Genomic DNA, 21,415 nt, shown 5'->3' with positions numbered 1-21,415 from the left:
AGCATTGAGAACACAAAAATGTTCAAAAAGAAAAAAAATGTAGAAAGAAGTAGAAGAGCATTGAGGACCAAATATTCCAAAATGTTTTACCAAATACAGCTACGGTTATCTATTCCTTAGGTAAAAAGCCTTAGTATTTCAAAAATTCAAAGTTTTGTTAACAGTTAATTCAGAATTATGAACATATCAATGGTAACTCAAGTCAACACAGAAGTGCTGACTACCGGGCTGGCGATACCCTCAAGAGTGGAATCGACCCAGTGGTTGTAAATAAACTCAGTTTATATATCGGGATTGCAATTTTATATTTACGTCAAACGCGCGAAAACACTTTAATTTCTTATTATTTCTGCAGTATTTACTGCACGTAAACGAAAAAGCGTTACTAATCAATAGTATATATTAAGTTCGAAGTTCTCCAAAGATGTTATACAATAGATTTTTTACTCCGAAATTAATACTTTCCCGACAGGTTACATGTACCTTCTCTTCGACAGGACACCCTTCTATTCAGTCCGTCAAAAGCAATGTACAGAAAAAAGCAACCAGTAAAGGGTTAGGGTTTAAGTAATTTGAGATAACCAAAATAACCGACTTAATAATAATTTACCACTTATATATAAATTGAGTTAATCGAAATATAAAACATGCAAAACATTACAGACACCGGCATACCACACACGAGTTAGAAAAAAATAGCCGTAACACCGTCCAGAAAAGGAAAGCTAACAATCTGGAACGAACAAATCCCTCATTCTAACGTGTGACACTAAAATAATCAAAACAAGAAAGGACAAGTTTTGCTATTTACAGATAAATTCATTTAGTCACTTCCCTTGAGTTTAATGAGGGAGTTCTTAATTATTTTAAGCAAACATTTCATCACGGTTAAGGAGAGTTATTATACCAATTTTTCTATAAATTTACTGACTTTTAATATTAAATTGATTCATAATAATTTCGGAACATGTCTGCAATTTCAAGGGTGCAATTGGTACCAAAAGGAATACCAATATGTGTCGCTAAACTGTATTATCGAAAATATATGTAGACACTGTTGTATACAATTAATGTATGTCTCATACCACATCTCCTTATTTTATAGATGTATTAAAGTGAAAAGGGATTACCACTTTAATCATCTCATTAGATAGTATAGGTAGCATTTTTTTTTACGTTACAGAAGAAACTATTGTATGAGTTGCAGGAAATTAATTTGCAATAAATTTAAATTAAGAAATATCTATTTATGACTGCGAGATGAGTGACATGCCGCTTCTCTGAAAATTACAATATACCAAGCATGGGGACTAAGCTAACAATACTATTTAATACGACAAAAAATTATACTATATAATGATTGTTACAAAAGATGAAAAGAACAGTTTCAAACTTCGTAGGCACAAAATGACCTTGATATATTTTAACAATCATATTTGGTAATACAGATTCGATAACAGTAAAATCAGAAACACATTTCTATATTTAGAATATTCCCTTTGATACTTAGTTTCAATTCCCCCCCCCCCCATATTAATATAAAACAAAAGAGAATTTAATCAACACAAAAACATTATGACTAAAACCCACTTGTAAGAATGATAAACTTTTTTCCTTCAGATACAAAAGGTTATTCATTTTTAGGATATACTTGATTGATGTAAAAGTAAATGACAGCAGATACAATAAAAATAGAACTGCTTGATTCAATGTTAGTTCAAGGCTGTAAAGTAAATCAAAACAAATACTTAGAAACATAATTAATAATTTTGATAACTATCAAACACATCACTGCCAAATATTAAAAGTTCAATAAACCGGCTTAATATCTGTATGAATCATAGTTATTAAACTGATCGCGTACACGTCTAGAAATAGAATTGATTGGTGCTTGAATTACTTTTTTTTACTGACAAGTAGCAGATGATAGGAATATCTAAAACTGTCAAGCACTACAGTACAAATGTACCTAGAGAAATGCTATCTTGTCATATATAGAACGAGGAAAGGTATAACATATGATATTGTTTTCAAAATAATAATGAGGCTCGGTTCAAAAATAGTTAAAAAGCTAAATAAGTATAAAGTTAAATAGCATTGAAAACCCAAAATTCCAAAACGTTGTCCCAAATACAGCTAAAGCGATTTATGCCTGGGATAAGAAAATCCTTAGTATTTCTAAAAATTCGTGATTTTGCAAACAGTTATTCTTTTAAAAATGAAGGACAATCAGTAGGCTGACAGTTATCAGAAAACATATAAATTAGTAAAAAATAAATAAAAGAAAGGGAATTGTAACAAGTCTACAACTTACCGTGAAGCGCGTATAAACACACAGTCATGTTCAGTTGCAAATGGGGTTCTCATTCCCAATATGCAAAATAAATCTACCACATTATAGAATTAAAATACTAATCAGTCAATAGTATTCATTGTAGTGTATAAAAAAACTTAAAACTTAAAATAAAATATCAATGAACGCATTATTATGGAATTAGCTTGCGTTTGGATAACATACATTTTTTTTCTGTCCGAGAAGAGAGACAACTCAATTATAATAGATGAAAATAAGTGAAACTGAGCTTGAAAGTTAAAAGTATAAACCTCCAACTCCCGAATCAACGTTCATATAATTTTCATTGTGAAGTTTATTTAATGTGTATTTGGCGTTTGGATATTTTTGTCATCATCGTACATACACACTCATCAAAGCGACCAAGCTTACAATTGTGTACGCAAGACGCGCGCCTCGTCCACATAAAACAATATAGAGTTAATATAGGTACTCGAATCAGAACAGCAGGAGGACTAACTCAAATACGAAATTTATGAGTGTTTTTGCATATTGCATATTGCATGTGGTGATACAAAAAACATAATAAGGCCTTTGAATTAAACAAAATATGCTAAAAACAAAACGAGCGGACAAAATTATGTCTGGTATTTTTGATGAGTTTGTTTAGAACCACTGGTTCGATGTCTTCGATGCCGTTAGAGGTTCCCTTATAAAGGATATAACCAAATAAGTAGAAAGCACTTGAAGGTTTACATGAAATACCACTGATTTGATAAAATTAATAAATTAATTGATTACAAAACTAAGAATTGACCGAATGTCTAGTGTTGTTTAATCAATGAATAGATTACATACGCTGTAATTTGCATGATCCTATCGTAATTCTATGTTTTCAGTGCACTTGAGCTTCGAAATTCATTTAGCCTATTGACTTTTTTCATTCGAGAGGCATGAGTCTTTAGTTGACGAAAAGAGCGTTTGGCGTACAAATGTTAGCCTGGTATCTATTATGATTTTTTGTGTGCATTATTTGTACAATGCTTATAATCAGTTTTCATTTTTTTAAGTTGACAAAGGACGAAAGTAAACTGATAATGCCTGAAGGATGAAAAAATTCATCTCATAATACATTATCTTATAAAGACTTTGCAATCATACCACATCTTCTTTTTTATATTTGAAGAGCGATATACTACTGTTGTCTTTATTTCCTACAGACTTTAACGTTTAGGATTTTAACACAAACAACGTGAATGATCTCACTGTTGCAACAAGAACTGCTTATCTTTCCCGTCATGTGGTCGTAATGGACATATTTAATCCTTTGAAGAAAGGTTTAAAAAAATCTCTTCAAATTATCATCATCAAAATAATTGACTACCACAACCTAAATGTGTTCAATATTTAAATGTGATTTAATAAAGTACATTTAAACTCAAACCACCTGTCTGTTGATAAATAGGAGTAAAATTTTGAATGCCATACGTTAAAAGAGAGATAACTCTATCGTACTTTAATTTATCTGATAAAACATTTTAACTGTCAGTTTATATTATCATGGTTAAATGTAAGAAGGTTTAAATTAAAAGTGGCCATGTTGTCAAAGGAAACATATTATTCTAATTTTTTTTTCATAAGAAAGTTAAAACACTGTATTTCATGAAAGTAGAGAATTTCTTATTCAAATTTATTGCAAATTAAGGCAATCAGACAAAAAATATAACAAATCATGCAAAATATGAGGTAAAAATTTCCAATGAATACCCGAAATATAATGTCTATAGCTATCAAAGGTTCCAGGATTATAATTTAGTACGCCAGACGCGCGTTTCGTCTACATAAGGTTCATCAGTGACGCTCATATCAAAATATTTAAAAAGCCAAACAATCACAAAGTTGAAGAGCATTGTGGATCGAAAATTCAAAAACGTTATACCAAATACGGCTAAGGTAATCTGTGCCTGGGATAAGAAAATCCTTAGTTTTTCGAAAAATTCAAAGTTTTTTAAAACAGAAAATTTATAAAAAATGTTGACTACTGGGCTGGTTATACTCTCGGGGACGAAACGTCCACCAGCAGTGCCATCGACCCAGTGGTGTAAATAGTTATCAAAGGTACCAGGATTATAATTTAGTAAACCAGAAGCGCGTTTCGTCTACATAAGACTCACCAGTGACGCTCATATCAAAATATTTAAAAAGCCAAACAATCACAAAGTTGAAAAGCATTGAGGATCGAAAATTCCAAAACGTTATATTAAATACGGCTAAGGTAATATTTGCCTGGGATAAGAAAATCCTTAGTTTTTCGAACAATTCAAAGTTTTACACTATTCTAAAAATAACGATAACTAGCTTATCATTTTAAATGCAAATCTCAGGTTTCGTGTAACAAAGACTCGTCAATGACGCTCAAATTAAAAAGACCAAATCAAGCGCAAATTTCAAAAGTTTTGATGACCATTAAATTCGAAAGGTGTTGCTTATTACAGTTTATGAGCGTTTTCTGGGGTGAGAATCCTTTTTGCTTTGATCAAGTAAAGTTAATTATAATCATGTCCACATATATAATCATTTCAACAGTTAATTGCTAACAAGTGGGCCGATAATAGCATCAGGGAGGAAACCTCCACCAGCCAATGGGTAAAAAAAAACTCATTATAAACAGCAGTATTAAAATTTGAACGTTAGTTAGTCGCGCGTTTTGTCTGAAATAAACTCATCATTGATGCTTATATGAAAAAAAAAGATAAAATGCTAAATTAAGTATTAAACTTGAAGAGTTTAGAAATGTGTTGCCAAATACAGTCAATGTAATCTACTCCTGAGTTAGAAGATCCTAAGTATTTCGAACAATTCTTTGGTAACATATGATTTATAAAAATGACCATTTATTTTTATATAACATTTCAAAAGCTGACTTCTAGGCTGATGATACCCTCGGGAACAAACCCCCTACCCCCAGCAATGGCATCGACCCAGTTGTTGAAAATAAACTCATTACAGATACCAGGATGATACAAAATTGTGTTCGCCAGATTTGATTAACATGATTTTCACAAAATTGAAAAAAACATAGTAACACTCATTTTAAAGAAAGAAAAAAAAAACAAGGATTTTTCGTTTCCTTAAAGTATTATTTTAACAACTGACATTACCATAAAGTACAAACATAAGATGAACATCAAGTGAAAAGAAGAATTTTTGGTAATCTATCATCTTTTGAAATTGTGAAGTATTTACGTTTTTGCAGGCAATTTCTTATTCGTGGTGATAAAAAGCTGCAGGATATGTGTAAAAGTTAATTTTATTGGTAGTTTATGAACGTGGCATTCTTAAGTTATGTAACATAAGAAATATAACTATAATTTGTGCATATTTTTTTTACTGTGTATGTGTTATGTTATATGATGTATGTTTTGAGCACTTATGATTATTTATTCATCGGAACTGAATACTAAGAGCCTTTATAGAGATATATGCAAGGCCAACATATTTATATACGAGTGAGTTAACATATTCCAAAAGAGATTCAAAAGAATATAACATGTTTATAATTCTTGAACTATTATTGTATGTTAATGTTAATGGTATCTTGAGTAACGCATGTAACTAAATGTTTGTATTAATTAATTAAACCTTATTCTAACCAGCTCCAAATGTGAATGAAATGTTTGTTACGGTCTTCCTCAAGAAATACGAATACTTAAAGATGTTCTAACATTTTTTTAGATTTATACAATTTTGGGACATATAGTGTGTCTATCAATTCTATTATATGGAGGCGTATATATCTAAAGCTGAATTTTATGTTGGACGCAATACTGTTATATAAAATTTAATTAGCTTGAAAAAATGTTGCTGAGTGTCCTGTAATTATATGATTTTTAATTGATTTTCAAATGTTTCAAGTATGAGACTACAATGAAACATGACATGATAGGATGCATTAACCGATTAGCTTTACATCATTGTAATAATAATATTGTAATTAACATGCTTAGCACCAGCATTGCCTGAAAATAAAATAAAACATACAAGGACGTGATGAATGACCTTTATTGAAAAGGACAACACTTTGACATTTTGTTTATTGTATTTGTGTCAATTAATTCACTTATCACGAAAACTTCTCCAATTCCGTACATAGATGTATCATTGAAAAAGGCCATGACACTTAGAATCCTCAACAACAAATCCATATAATCACTTATTTTAAACGAAAGCAACACTTTTCAAACATTAATCTTGTATTTTGACTTAAACAAAGAAATACAAAGCGGAATAACTCTAATCGGAATATCAGATTTTTTCTGTATCATATGCTCGCAAATTATACCTAACTTATTATAAACAATTGTCATACAAGTGGCTGGATGTTCAGCTAACTTTAAAACCAGGTTTAACTCACAATTTTCATTTAAATACCTGTACAAAGTCAGACATATGACAATTGCTTTTCACTTGTTCCGTTGATTGATAGCGTTTGATTTTGTCAGGTTTATGGACTCCTTATTAAGGTGGTACCCAACACTTTCACTAAAATTAACTTGGCTCGTTTAATTCTCATAAAATTTGGACAAAGTATTTACTTGACCATTTTACAAAAATATAAAAAATTAAAATAATTTGAACCAAGCGTTTTATCAGAAAAATTACACTGGTTATATAGCAGTTTGAGAAACACTTATTTTGATCATTGAGAAGCTTTATATTGCCTTCACAACGTAACGTAATTAAAACGTTTAGCTGATATTACAGAGTTATCTCCCTGGTTAGGTACCACCTTAAATTTGCACTTCAGATCGGTATTGTTGTTATCCTTTTGCAATACATTTTTGCAAAGAAAATCTTCTTTAATATATTATAAGGGTTATGATAGAAAAAAAGGTATGAGAAAATCAAAAAGACTAGCAATATCAACTACGTAGTAATACGATCACAAAAAAGAGAGCACAAAAAAAAATAGATTTTTACCCAGTAAGGAAGAGCACAAAAATGACAATTTTATTACACTTCAAAAGTTGCACTGATTTGAAATCATTTTAGCAGTGAACTGTATATGGATTAGCTGCTTTCTTTCAACAATTTTATAAGTAAGAATGAAACAAAAAATGGGAAATATATCAATAGGTCTAACAAAAACTACATTACTAATTCATTGAAACTTTACACGACGATGTTTCAAACCAGATTGCAAAAGCTTGTACTTTATTTAGATATTTATTTTCATTCTATGACATTAAGCCTAGCTATCGTCAATCAATTGTCGTTTATATTTATCAAGGGTAAAGTTAATGAGATTAAAGTCCACTTGTATATGGACATTCAAAAGATGGACAAAAGTGTTTTTATAGAAAAAAAAAGTTAATTAAAAAGACCAATAGTCAGGTATATGTACTTCTATTTTGAAAGATTTACTGTAATTAATGCAAACAAATATATAAAATGCCTAACTTTTCATAAAGACTCCTAGACAAGCAAAAGAAGAAAAAAATAAACAAATCAAACCAACCGGAAATGATAATGCAAATACTACTGTGGTGATAATCATAGATTCAGATGTGTACATTTCATTCACCATGTTTACGATCCTAAATGCACATTTCATCTTACAGAAAAAGTCGTCAGTATATGACTCACGATTGTTGTTATATCGTTTACAATTACATAGGTTTAAGCATTTAGAAATTATTAGAGATCAGAAATCAAACTTCTATATTTAATTTACAAAATGAGGGAGAAAAAAAAACAATCACCGTTTGCACAAAGATAAGAGGTGAGTAAATTTCCCAGCAATTGGTTAACTTGAGTCAAAATCAAAAATACTTTCAATCAGACGCCCAACCTGTCACAAGCAACCAGACAGGTTATTTTAGTTGAGCAATAATTTAGCCAGATGCTTGATTCGTCATCATAAGACTCATCAGATATATCAAACAAAATGTTTGAATGCCAAATCAAGACTATTGAAAACCAAATACATGTATTACAAAAAGTTTTGCTAAATCTGGTTAGGACTCTTAAGTTCTCTCAAAGATTTTCAAAATAACATAACAAATCAAAATTTGTATTCAGTACTTATTCTAAATCCAGGCATAGATTACCTTAATCGTATTTGGCACCACCTTTTGGAATTTGGGGTCCTCAATGGTCTTCAACATTGTACTTATTTGGCGTCTAATGTATCAAATTATAACCTTGGTACCTTTGATCAATATTTACATTATTGCGAGCATAATATTGTGAGTTTTTTTGTGAAATAGTTGCTCGAAGGACACTATTTATCATGAGTTAATGCTCACTTGATTACTGGAGACAGCGACTTGTTCGTGTTGAAAATGGTTACGGACAGACAGACAGACAAACAGTATATTCGTTTCCTTTGGAGAGGGAATATGAGCAATGGAAATCAATAAATATTGACCTACCTCTTAATGAACTCCATGTGTTCTGTCTGTCTCATCATGCCCGTTCGCATCATTATACTTTGGAAACATGGCCGATCTATGGCCCATAATTTACAATTAATTAAAGCTGAAAAAAATTACATTGATAACTATTATATTATTTATCTATAAGAAGTTCCAATTTCAATTTTATAAATATTGTGCAAAATACTGTACAAATTGTAATGAACGTGTTGCATATAAGATAGATTGGTTATCGATATAACTATTAAGATATGCAAATTATTTTTCGGTTTTGTCATACAACAAGCCTGATGAAAATACTCAATTTCATGTAAATCTTGCTGTAAATTTTTCTAGTGATTTTTATTTCATTTCAGGGCCTTTTGTGGATTGCTTTGTTTCGTTTTGGTAACTTAAACGTATTTTATTTCCAAAGTAGCAAAAGAATAAGACACAAGTTATAACAACATTAGTGATGTCGTCTCCCTGTGGACCTCTATGCAGTACGGTCTTTCCTCATTATTGAAGACCGTACGGTGAACTATAGTTGCTAACTTCTGTGTCATTTGGTCGCGGTTAGAGTCTTATCTTATTGACAAATAATACCACATCATCTTAACATTATAAGCCAAAACCCCGTTCACATATAAGTCTTTTAGATAGACAAAACGTATGATTGACAAAAACCTAATAGCACGTCTTCTGCAACCTTGGATCGGAGCTGAAGGTAAAGGAGTTTCTAGATTAAGTATTAGTCAATGTATTTAAGCTATCAGTTCTTTTTTAACAGAGGCCATTTGATATCAGACTGGATGTAATTGTTGCCTCGTTCATTACCATTAAAGGTTTACACACATCAAATTGGTCCTTTTTCTTATAAGCTTACGAGCAAGGGGAAAATAACTGTCTTGGCAATAAATATTTACTACTACTACTATTAATGCGAAAAGGAAATCTTAAAATTTCATAAGCCAAAGGCTTCTAATCAAATACTACAGTTGGATTGCACTGTATATACTGTTGGTTGTTTGTTGGTCTTTCTTTTTTTTAGCCATTGCGTTTTAATTTTTTTCCCCGACTTACTAATTTGACCGTCCCTTTAGTATCTTTCGCCACTCATTCTACTCGATATTGACTATGGCATTAGTAGTTTCAAATAATTAATAGCAATATTGATATGAGTATTGCAGTTGCAATAGAATTGAAAGATATTTCATAAAACACATTTAATGACAAACCCTAGTTTACCTTTTACGCTGGCTGTTCTTGTACAATTATATAAAATGGCGAGCTCTCCAAACACCTTGGCAGGACCCATAGTACACAACTTCTGTCCATCCTTCGTCACTTCAACTTTGCCATCTTAAAAAGTAAAGTAAAGTACTCCAATTAATGAGAGAATCAAATGTTATACCGATTGAATTGTGAATTTACATTCCTATTTTCATCTACTATATAAAACAAGAGCAAATTGTACTTATTAATACTAATCAATGTCATACTTTCTTAAGCCACGGAAATCAACTTGGATCCTTATTTTACTGGTCACAGAGATACAACACCAAAACCATGCAATAAACTCATTAATATTTCGCGAGACACGTCACAGGAAGTTCATTCTGAGTTCAACAGACAGTTTTATAATGGAACCTATAACATGTTGAATATTTGTGGAATAAGAATTTATCTTAATTTGCTATTTTTGTTGTATTACTTAAAATCTTTGCATGTTTTGTTATATATCTGGTGAAGATACAAGGAGGACAACTCTGTCCACCTTGACAATCTAACAGAACTGCTGAGCATACATTGAAACTGCTGATCAAATATTTAATTGCATATGTTATTTGCTTTATCTGTACAAGAATCATTAATTGTTCAAATGTTACTTATAGATCTTAAATTATATTAGAATCATAGATATCTTTATTGGAATTGACCTCTTTATTTGAATGAGTACAATACTATGTACTAAAGCATGCACTTACCTCATGCAAAATTTGCTTAAAACGAAGTCGGTGACCATGTGATTATTTTACATCATAGAAACGGAAATTTATGTATCAACAACATATACTTTTTTGAAAAAAATTCCATGAATCAAAATTGGAAATTTAATAATTTTAAGACAAACTTATGAACGTTTTTCGTCAGTTTTATGTGTGTCTAATACAAATATCAATTTTTTTTGAAAGAATAAAACCAGTAATACTTTAGAAAATAAAAGAGATAAAGGCTTTACTATTTCGATTTCCAGATATAATTCAACAACCCAAATTTGTATGCAACATTTTGAGAAAATCTGTGCCATAGACCATTACTATAAAATGACCTTAATAAGTAGTTGACGAGATCAATGAAATCGCTATACCAATCGTTTGATTAAGTGACATCGATGAACGTTTCCTCGTTTATATAGAACTTTTCATATCGGCCTTCCTATTTTGACACCCAAAATTAATCCCTTGATAGAAAGAGTCGTCTGAGAAAGAATAAAAACAACAATAATACCAAGGTTCCTCACTTTGACAGGCACAATAATGTATATGTTTAATAAATAACTAGTTTGTATGTTATATTATAGTTCGTTTCTGTGTGTGTTACATTTTAATGTTGTGTTTCTGTTGTGTCGTAGTTCTCCTCTTATATTTGATGCGTTTACCTCAGATTTAGGTTGTAACCCGGATTTGTTTTTTTTTTCTCAACCCATTTACGAATTTCGAACAGCGGTATATTACTGTTGCCTTTATTTGTTACTATATATACGTAATATCCCCCGTACTGAACCCTTCCGAAGCACATGCATTTATTACTGCTTTTATTTGTTTTGGGGTCAGTATTGCTCAAACTTAATTATAATGTTCAGTATTAACCTGGTAAATTTTTTTTGATTGTTTCTCTCTTTTGGCATAGTGTGTTGAATAGCATTTATTAGATAGGTTATATCCCTCTTATTTTTAGCATACCAGACATTAAAAGCAGGTATGATAGTTTGAGGGTTAATAAAAAAAATGTTAATTTCATAAATTATTTCCCTCTGAATAACCGTATAATATGTTGTTGATATGATGAATGATGTCATAAATTGCTGATATCATTTTATATAAATATTTACATTCTTGTAACCTGTCAGCACGAGCAATCTGTAACATCTTGCAATAAAACACGTGTATTAAATCGGACTTCAGATATAGACATTTATATGCATGGAAAGTGTTTATATGAATGATTCTGTGGTTAAGGCATTTGGCAAGATACAGTATCTTGTAATGCAAATGCTACTGTATACCTTAATGTAGGTTTGATTTTATTTACTCCAATCTTTCTAAGGATGGTATATTAAAGCTTTTCTTCGAGGTAACGACTCGGGTTGTTTATTTTATAAATCTCACTTTTTTCATTTGTTTCACCTTCCAAGATCACACAGTTTTACCCCTATATCCCACATTCCTTATTTTAAACCCCCTAAATCCCACATTCCCAAACTGTGACTATCAATTTTGTTATTATTTGAACTAACTGCTTTTAAGAATGAATCAAATATTTTTTTTAACGAAAACAAATAAAAACATTCAAGAGCTGCATTAGAAATAGCTGTAATACAAATAGCTAACATGTAAAGTGTTATTAACGTGTAATTGGTTTTACATACATTATCATTCAGATTACCGTGTAATAACGTAATTTTCTTCATAATTACTTCTTCCTACTTGTTTCGATAAACTTTACTACCCTGTCTTTGATGTTTATTACATGTAAGCATCATTTGACTGACATGATAGTTTTTGTTTAGTCATAAGAATAAACTATTTCCTTATCATGGATTGAATAATAAAAAATGTAATTTTGAAGGATCCAGTTATTGAAATAAAAAGAATTGCAAAGAACAAAAATTAATTACTGTTGATCTTTGATAGTCCTTGATACGTTTATCAATATCTGTCTAGACTCGGCCTATCTTAGACCTTGACACATTATATATACTAGTATATACATGTATACATGTGTAGACGGATATGTTCCAATTGTCGTAACCACAATCCCGTCTTCTTTTTCCTTAATTGTGACCGAATGATTTTGCCATTTGATAAGGGACGATCGGTACGTTCCGTTTTGACTTTTCTTTGGAGGTTGTGTGTTTGTCTGTTTCATATTTTACTGTTAAGATTTTCTTCTGTCATTACAGAAAAATAGCGATTTGAGGATTCACTCTTTTTTGTTATTAATTTAAATAAAGTTTAAAAAAAAAGAAAAAAAAAACATGCCTCGGATGAATATTGCTAAACAAAATAATTATTGCTAATTCAAAAGAATCACATCATTGTCTTTATCTTTGCATTGTGTCATGTAGGACTCATCTACCTCATACAAGAGGGTCAACAGTGACGTTTCGAGCTTTTTCATATCATTTTGGATTTAACTTCACTACCATTTTTTTCGGTAATTTGAGAGAACTAAGATGCTCAATTCGGGTTTAAAGTCCTTATATCAGTTGAGAATGCGTTTTGAATTTCCATTTCTAAATTTCCTTGGAGATTAGTACTACTGTGATTTTACTTTTGTGTATTGAGAATTTTATACACATTAATTATACACATCAAATACATTAATTACTCATAAGTATATAACTCCTACACTAAGTTCTCTCCGTAATTGCTACTGTATATAAGTTAGTAGATACCAGAGATCAAGCATCTTTTATCAGTACACCAGGAAACTTGATTGATAACATCTTTATATTCCCTGAAACATCACCTGTTTAGCTTACATAGCTAGAGAAACAACTGTTTAACGCAGAAGAAAACTTGAGATAGTATAATCACATCTTAAAATTGATACATGAAAGCTTGTAAGACAATAAAATATCTATAGATTATCAAAGAGGTGAACACACGGCTGAACTATCATGTAAACGCACCTTTTAGTTCTACAAATAAACTTTAAAATACACTTTTAACCGATAATTGCTTCATGTCTTATGCTAATGATATAAACGCCTCAATTGATTTCGAACATCAGCGTCGTCTGGATAAATCTAATTTTAAAAAACTTTTAAAGAAGGTTGTTTTTGGAAGCGTTTCATTTCAAGTTTTTGTTGGATATGAAATAGGCATTCTTCACTCCAAGCTTTTTCTGACGCTAAATAGTGTAAGCTGGCTCTTTATTTGACAGCATAATAAGAAGTGATTAAGATCTTCTATTGTATGGAATTCTGTGCTCCAATAAAGTTTTACTAAGTTATATGTATGAAAAAGTTGAAACAGCAAAAATAGTGAACAAGGAAAACTCAAAACGGAAAGCCTTCTATCAAATGGCAAAATAGTTCAATTTAAAAGTAAATTCGAAGCAATAAGCGGAAAGCGATGATACAATTTATGAAAACAGATTAAATATATATGCTAATGCTATACAGCATGCATGTATATTGCTATTGATAACATATATGATTCCATGTCTTTCATAATTTTTGTATGTATTATGTAATGAGTTGTTTTGTTTTCATGTATATCATCAACCCCATTTGGGATATACTAGTGAATTATTTCAATAACCAGTGAAGTACATGTATATGCAAAGCTTTGATAAATGTTTAACAATATACACTACCTTCCATAACATATACAAGTGATCCTACATCTCCTTCCTTGATAATCAAACTGTCTTGTTTATATTCTACTGGATACATACAGTCCACTATTTCTCGTATTTGTCCCATTTCTAAATTCTTCATAAAGTCATTATCTAATATTGCTTGCTTTATTAAATCTCGTGAGCTGAAATAAAAAAGAATAAAAGGTTTATTACTTTTGTTATTGGACAGCAATAATACAGAATTGTCCAGAACGTATAAAACACCAGTAGTATTTCAAATTCCTTTTTATTGAACTTTCATTTGGGATATACGTTGATGTATGTATGTGAATGCTTCGATAAGGTTTGAACGGATGGACGCCATTAAATCTTCTATATATATTTTTTAAGATAAAACTGCCATCAAAATACATCGCACTCAAGAACGTTTTGCATTTTTTTTTTTGGAAAGGGGGGGGGGGAGATTGTAACTTTTATATTGATCAGAAACAATCTTATTATTCTGAACAATGCAATGTTTTGCCAGTCATATTTTATCCACCTTCTTTGCAGTATTTACTTTTACCTTTATTTTCCCCATTTTTAATAACAATTACAATTATATATGTGTATTGTATTTCAAATCTTCATATGCTTTATTTATATGACATTACGTGTTTGATAGCAATTCCTAAATAAAAATAAAACCTTCTTTTCAGACAGTCCGTGTACCAGAACTAGTATACATTATTGTTTAGGGGGCAACTGAAGTCCGCCTCGGACGTTGCATTGTTGTTGCTGCGAAATCACAGTCTCTCGCGGTATTTAAAAGTTAGTGGTGCAGTAGCTTAACTGACCCCTGTTGTTGTTTTGCTCTAATCTACACAAATCCATCAGCAGTGGGTGGTCAGTTTATGTACAACAATGGAAGTATTATATTGACAAAATATTAGTTCCATTGCACAACTAAGTCCCCTCGGCAAACGATACCCTTGATGTGATTCAAATATCACGTCCAAGTTCAAAAGATAATGATGGGAATTTATAAAAGATTGAGATCAAGTGCACTAGAAAAGTTCTGATGAATAATAATCGACCCTTCAACCGTGATGGCAATCACAACTGGAGAATACGTTTATTTATCTGAGTAATAATTATATTATATAATGAATGCATTTGCCAGATTTCTTCCACTTTACATTGCCGAACCGACAAATGCTTTCTCCGTCATATGATAAAGGTTCTATCAATTTATCTGCATTCTAAGCAAGGTTTTACGATTAGGAGTGAGATAATTTGAAATACATTTAAACAAAGATACATTTTTATTTTCCCATCTCGGCATAAAGAATTATTAACTCGTGCTGAGAAATGTGTACAAGGAGCAAATGCAGTATATATCTATTAACTTCTAATAACTTCACAAAAGAATGGCAGCTAGCACCTGTCTTGTTTCTGTGCTATCAATTTGCCTATCTTAAGAAAATGTATACTCCATTCTCATTCGGAAATAATTTGGGACAAACGTCTCATATTCATCGGTCAGTTAATCTTATATGCTTTTTACAACTAAAACATTAAGATTCAGCACATCACTTGCAACAAATCAAAGTCGACTTAAAAATAATTTGTTACATCGATTGAAAATTAAACATTTTTGTGCCTGTATATTATTATACGAAAATGATATACTTGGCGAAAATAACCCAATATTTAAGTTTGCTTTGATACATAGGTTGCAAACCTGAGGCTACAAGTCTTATCTGAGTATAATATTTTCCAAGCTAGGCTGATAGCTGTACAATTCCAATAATTATTATGACTTTTTAAATCCAGATATACAAAATAAACTTCTTAATCCTTGAACATAGAGATTTGTAATCTTATACGTAAACTCCTTACTTTTATTGACCAAAATGACAAGCGAACACAGACACATACCTGGATGCCTTCTGAAATTTTGTCAGCTTCTTAAAGCTTAATGCATCAAATTTAGCAGGTTCGGCAGATATAGCACATCGTTTAATTCTGTCCCTTGACATTGCTAAACGTTTCTTTATTGGTGGCGATGCTGGTTTTAAGATAGATCTATACTTATCAAGTTCATTCTGTAAGGATTTGATTAAAGAATCTTTTTCATCAAGTTCCGATTCTAATTCGTCAATCAAGTCATCTCTTTGTTTTAACTCCTCAATTTTATCACTAAGACACCTCTGTAGTTCTCTTAATGTGCCCATATTGGAGTCTCAAAAAAAAAACACTTAAAAACCTTAACATATATTCAGTGATCACAAATATGGTTAGTAAAACGTCTTAAGTTTCCTCTTTGTCCACAATTTATCTACAAAGGACGGAAACTACACTAGTGGTTCTCTAATTATTCCCAAATTTTAGTCAATAGTCAGTTTAAAGAGAAATGCAGCTGGTGAAAAGTCTTTTTCTTCGGTCCAATCTTTGGAATGAACTGACACTTCACTTAAAACAAAACCTTTACTTATATATCCTTTCCAATGATACAATGAACTTTAACCTTTTGGTTTCCTGTACGTGTTAATTCATTATGTTGAATATTGAAACTGACACGGCATGTAAGAATATAAAAATATTTATCTATAATTACTTATTGATACATAATTTTACTTGATAGAAGTATAGCTACCACTAGATATTCATTACCCATGATAGTTAAAGTAATGTGAATGGTCCAAGCGTTTGATTGAATTAACGAACGGACTTAAACGTTTGATTGAGTTTGACTTAATTCTCCATGTTTAATATCGTAGTCGTTATTTCATTTTCCATTCTGTGTTCACTTTAAATTAAATTTCATGTCCGAAATGAAATTGCATGGATTAATGTTCTGTTCATCCTATTATGATTTCCAATATCACACCGTATCTTTAGCAACGAAAAATACGATATCTTCTAATAAATGTTGATAGCTTTGCTTCAAAAATTCCTCTATCCTTCTCTAGCATTAATTAAATGGTAATGGAACTTTTTGATAAAACAATATAAAAAGATGTTCACGTTGTTTTTCACATTATGTTTCTTTTATATAAAAATTTGCTTTCGCCCGTGTTAATAGCCAATCCTGACTTTGATTCCTCAATTAGTTTACAAATATTTAAAACATGTGCTGGCATGGATTAAATGAATCGGAGGCGTTCTTTGACTTTGAATCTCTATATCTTATTTTTTTATTTTAATTAGTGTCTTCTACCTTTTCTTATTCAAATCAATCATCACAGAAAAAAAATATTACGAACTGCTGTTATATGTATGATTCAAAAGTGAATTGTTTTTAAGTGGCAGCAATTTCTAATTCTTAATTCCCAGAGCAGAAGTTAGGTTTTTCTTGCGTATTTTTATTTTAGAAACTTATTACTTCAGTGTAACGTTTACTTCGTACATGTTTAACTTTATCTTCCGAAGCTTTTATCAGAGTGAATCTTCTATGTTATCACAGTATGCGTGGCAGTTTTGCCTTATGCACTTTCAAGAGTAAAATTCTCCAAATTCCACTTGAGAAATAGAATAAACCTAGCAACTATTCACTGTCAAAATATCTGTAAAACTTGAAGAGTTCCGTTAAAATCATCAACTTCCAATCAGTTCATTGCCTTTAAGCATATTTCTAGGATGTATAGATATACACATGGTAAACCAGTCACTCTTAAAAACAGTTTTTATCCAATTTCTTTGAACAAATAACTTTTTATTTACACCCGCAAGTACAACTTTTTATTTTAAATTTCCAAGTTTTTATACTTGTTTTCTAAATATTCAAATATCGGTTCAAAGTAAAATACATATCTTTTGATTTTGTATCTGTAGTCAAAGCTGTTGAATGCTATCCGATACTTTATAAAGATAAGTGATTCCCCGTGAATGATAAAGAGTGTATTAAAAGAAAATTAGATTTTGCTCCTCTTCATCAGAAAAATACACATAGCGTTGAAAGACACGTGTCAGATTTATTCATTTGTACCTGACAAATCCTGGATATAATTTTCACACCTTATTAATAAAACAGCTGTAAGTAACAAATGAATTATCAAATCTCCATGCTCTTGTGTGTATATCAAAACATATTTAATCAATCTCTGTATTTCAGATAGACCGATTTATTCCTGTCCTAACTGATAATTAACATTTTACCTGACATTTCAAATAGGATTCTTTTTTTCAATTCGAACGAATTTGGTTAGATGTCAATGCCATTACTTCTACGTTGAAAATAACAGTTCTTATCTTTTACCGTTATAATTGGATTAAAAAGTAGAAGCTGTAAAATATAAACTCACTTAGACCAATGGTTTCAGATAGTATCAAAACAGAAAGAATTAAATTACTTCCCCAAAACATTGCATTGAACACTAAATACTAAACACTGGACACTTTCAATTTGCAAAACACTCATTTGCAAATCCGCGGCCTTAGAGCTACAGTGTCATATATATAACCAAACTGTGCAAAATTACATGGGATTCAATAATTCATTGCTTTTCTACTGTTATCAGATATATCTGGCAATTTGATTTAGAAAAACATGGGATTTTCAATATCACACGGGACAGTGCAAAATCCAATGGGATTGATCATTATCCCATGGGATTTTTTATGTCCCATGGGCTATTTATTGTCCTATGGGACAGACAAAATCCCATGAGTCTATATATATAAACATCTGAATTCCATCCTGACATCTATATTTTTACCTCTATATCGTGACCTCTATATTTTGACCTTTATATCGTGACCTCTATATTTTGACAGAATCGAGTTACTTAATCATTACAGTTCTTTGTAGTATAAATACAGTTGTTCGACTTTTCGTTCGTATTTTGTTCCTTTGAATTCAAACCGAAACATTTGAAAACCCGCACATAAATACGCTAAAAATTAAGAGCTATGTAAACCCAAATTGAGCAATTTTCCTAAGAGAGTTGGAACTGTACTTTCTTAGTAATTTCTTAGATTATCAACAGGGAGTTTAAGAAAAATATGATCATATTTATTATAACATATTTATAAGCTAGTCCTATACAGAAAAAAAATACCGTTAAACAGTCATTGCAGACTATTTCATTTGTGATCTTTGCTTTAATTTATATTCATTTACAGAAAAGCCTCTCAACGGTTGTGGCGGATCCAGAAATTTTCATAAGTGGGGGCCCACTGACTGACCTAAGAGGGGGCCCGCTCCAGTCACGCTTCAGTGATTCCCTATATAAGCAACCAAATTTTTTCCCAAAAAGGGGGGGCCGGGCCCCCCGCCCCCCCCTAAATCCGCCTATGGAACTTTTTAAAGGTACTGTTGATATTCTTTACACTTTAACTAAAACTGAAATTTCTTCCACCTTTCACAAGCACGCGTTTGGCAAAGTCTGCCAAAAGACAATAGCTTTAAGATGCATTCTCAAATTATTTACATCTGATTTTGAGTAAGGAAGGTTAATCGAGAAATTTTACGCATGTGTAATTAAAATTAACTATTTAATCATCTGGTAAAACGAACCAAATTCTTTTCACAATTTGTTTGATTTACAAATTATATGAACAATTTAAAAACATTATTTTTTTTTAAGTAAGTGGCTCGTTTTGACTTGTGTATTTTCGTCTTCTAATTGTTAAAAAATAACAATTGCAACATGTGTATGTTTTTGAGTGCAAGAAAGAGGCGTTTAGTTAAGCTTTGTAGTGAGCAAACACGTGTTATATATGACAAAAGTAGTGGTCATCTAATTCAGTGACAGAAATATCATGATCTCTATTAAAAGTTATAAATTCGATACTGCATGGGCGAAGTACAATATAAGGTTACATAGTATATCAAGTTTTGTATATATCACAATGATCAGTGGGCGCTGGAATTACGTCACTAAATATATATAGAGTACTTTATCTGATCGTTAGTTTGTATTGCATATAGTCGAAACTACCAAATGGAAACAAAAGAAATCGTCATAACAAAATGATATCATATTGCTTTTACTGTATGTTAGCTTGCTTTCTTATTATATTACATGTTCCTTATATCCAATATTTTCACAATAGTAACGGCTCTGATGGAGAGTACCAGTCAAACAAGATTCGCGTGGAAACTGCGATATAATGGTCGAATAAACAGACAACAAATACCGTTTACTTATTTAAATAAGCGAAATAACCTATAGATTAAGTCGTGTGTTTCTTTTAAAATATGCAACTTAATAAATATTCTTTTGACTTATTTTGGGGCCCTTTATAGCTTGTTGTTCGGTGTGAGTCAAAGCTCCGTGTATAGTGTGACTGGTACCGTTACTATTATTTTATAATACATGTACTGTATTATAATATGTTATGCCATTCTCGTTGTATCCTGTTTTCCTTTTAATTAAGACATGATGTATGTGATCAAGGAATAATGATAGTTATACACCATAGGCACTATTCTAATTAACCATGAAACATGCGCAAATTGACCGGAACCAACCATTTATGATTTAACAGAACAACAAGGTTATGTCTATTATGCTAGAAAAAAATACCCTCAGATTTACAAATTCCTTTCAAAAAAAAGTTTTCTAACAATACAAGCGTCTTGTTGATGAATTAGTAAATATTGTTTACCTAATACTACTACTAACTGGTTAAGACAAACTACTTAGAGATACAAATCAACCTGGTGTTTTGTTTGTTTGTGATTTGATTTTTAATTTTTAGTGTTTTAACGCCACTTTTAAGCACCGCATTTAGGCTATTTCGTGGCGGCCAGTTTTTATTGGTGGACAAAACCGGAGTGCCCGTAGAAAACCACCAACCTTCTATAGGAAAACTGACAATCCTAGTCAATTAAGATTGGAGTCGAGTGCACCCGCATGAGCGGGGTTCGAACTCACATCCTCAGTGTTGAATGGCTAGTGATTATAGTAGTAACTAGTTAGACCACTCGGCCACCGAGGCCCCCTCAGTCCGTTGATGTAAACGCTAGACTGTGGATTTTATCTAGTACGTAGTTGACAGTTGACGTCATTTTAGAAAAATGCTTACTTAAGTTTTTAATCATGGCAGATCAACTTAGGAAGATAATTTATAATTAATTCTCTATTTAGCACAAATTACACCCTTAAGAGGATTAAAGGAATAACAA

At 31.2% G+C, this 21,415-nt stretch overlaps 1 protein-coding gene across 3 annotated transcripts in view; it reads right to left on the bottom strand.

The window, feature by feature from the left end:
- LOC143044197 (cGMP-dependent protein kinase 1-like) overlaps positions 1-21,415 on the bottom strand; it is a 110,837-nt gene that overhangs the window by 50,500 nt on the left and 38,922 nt on the right. For 2 of the 3 annotated variants that reach the window (XM_076216094.1, XM_076216095.1), the window contains exons 2-4: positions 14,317-14,483; positions 9,958-10,071; positions 8,728-8,833 (exon numbers count right to left, since the gene is read on the bottom strand). In XM_076216094.1, coding sequence (XP_076072209.1) covers positions 8,728-8,833; positions 9,958-10,071; positions 14,317-14,483 — 387 coding nt within the window. Of the gene's footprint in view, positions 1-8,727; positions 8,834-9,957; positions 10,072-14,316; positions 14,484-16,221; positions 16,612-21,415 lie in introns of those variants that run through there. The other variant, XM_076216097.1, reaches the window with a different exon arrangement.

This window comes from Mytilus galloprovincialis, chromosome 9 (genome assembly GCF_965363235.1).
Source record: "Mytilus galloprovincialis chromosome 9, xbMytGall1.hap1.1, whole genome shotgun sequence".
Classification (NCBI taxonomy): Eukaryota; Metazoa; Mollusca; class Bivalvia; order Mytilida; family Mytilidae; genus Mytilus; species Mytilus galloprovincialis.
Note: the sequence above shows the minus strand (reverse complement) of the source record. Positions and strands in the feature narration are given on the sequence as shown.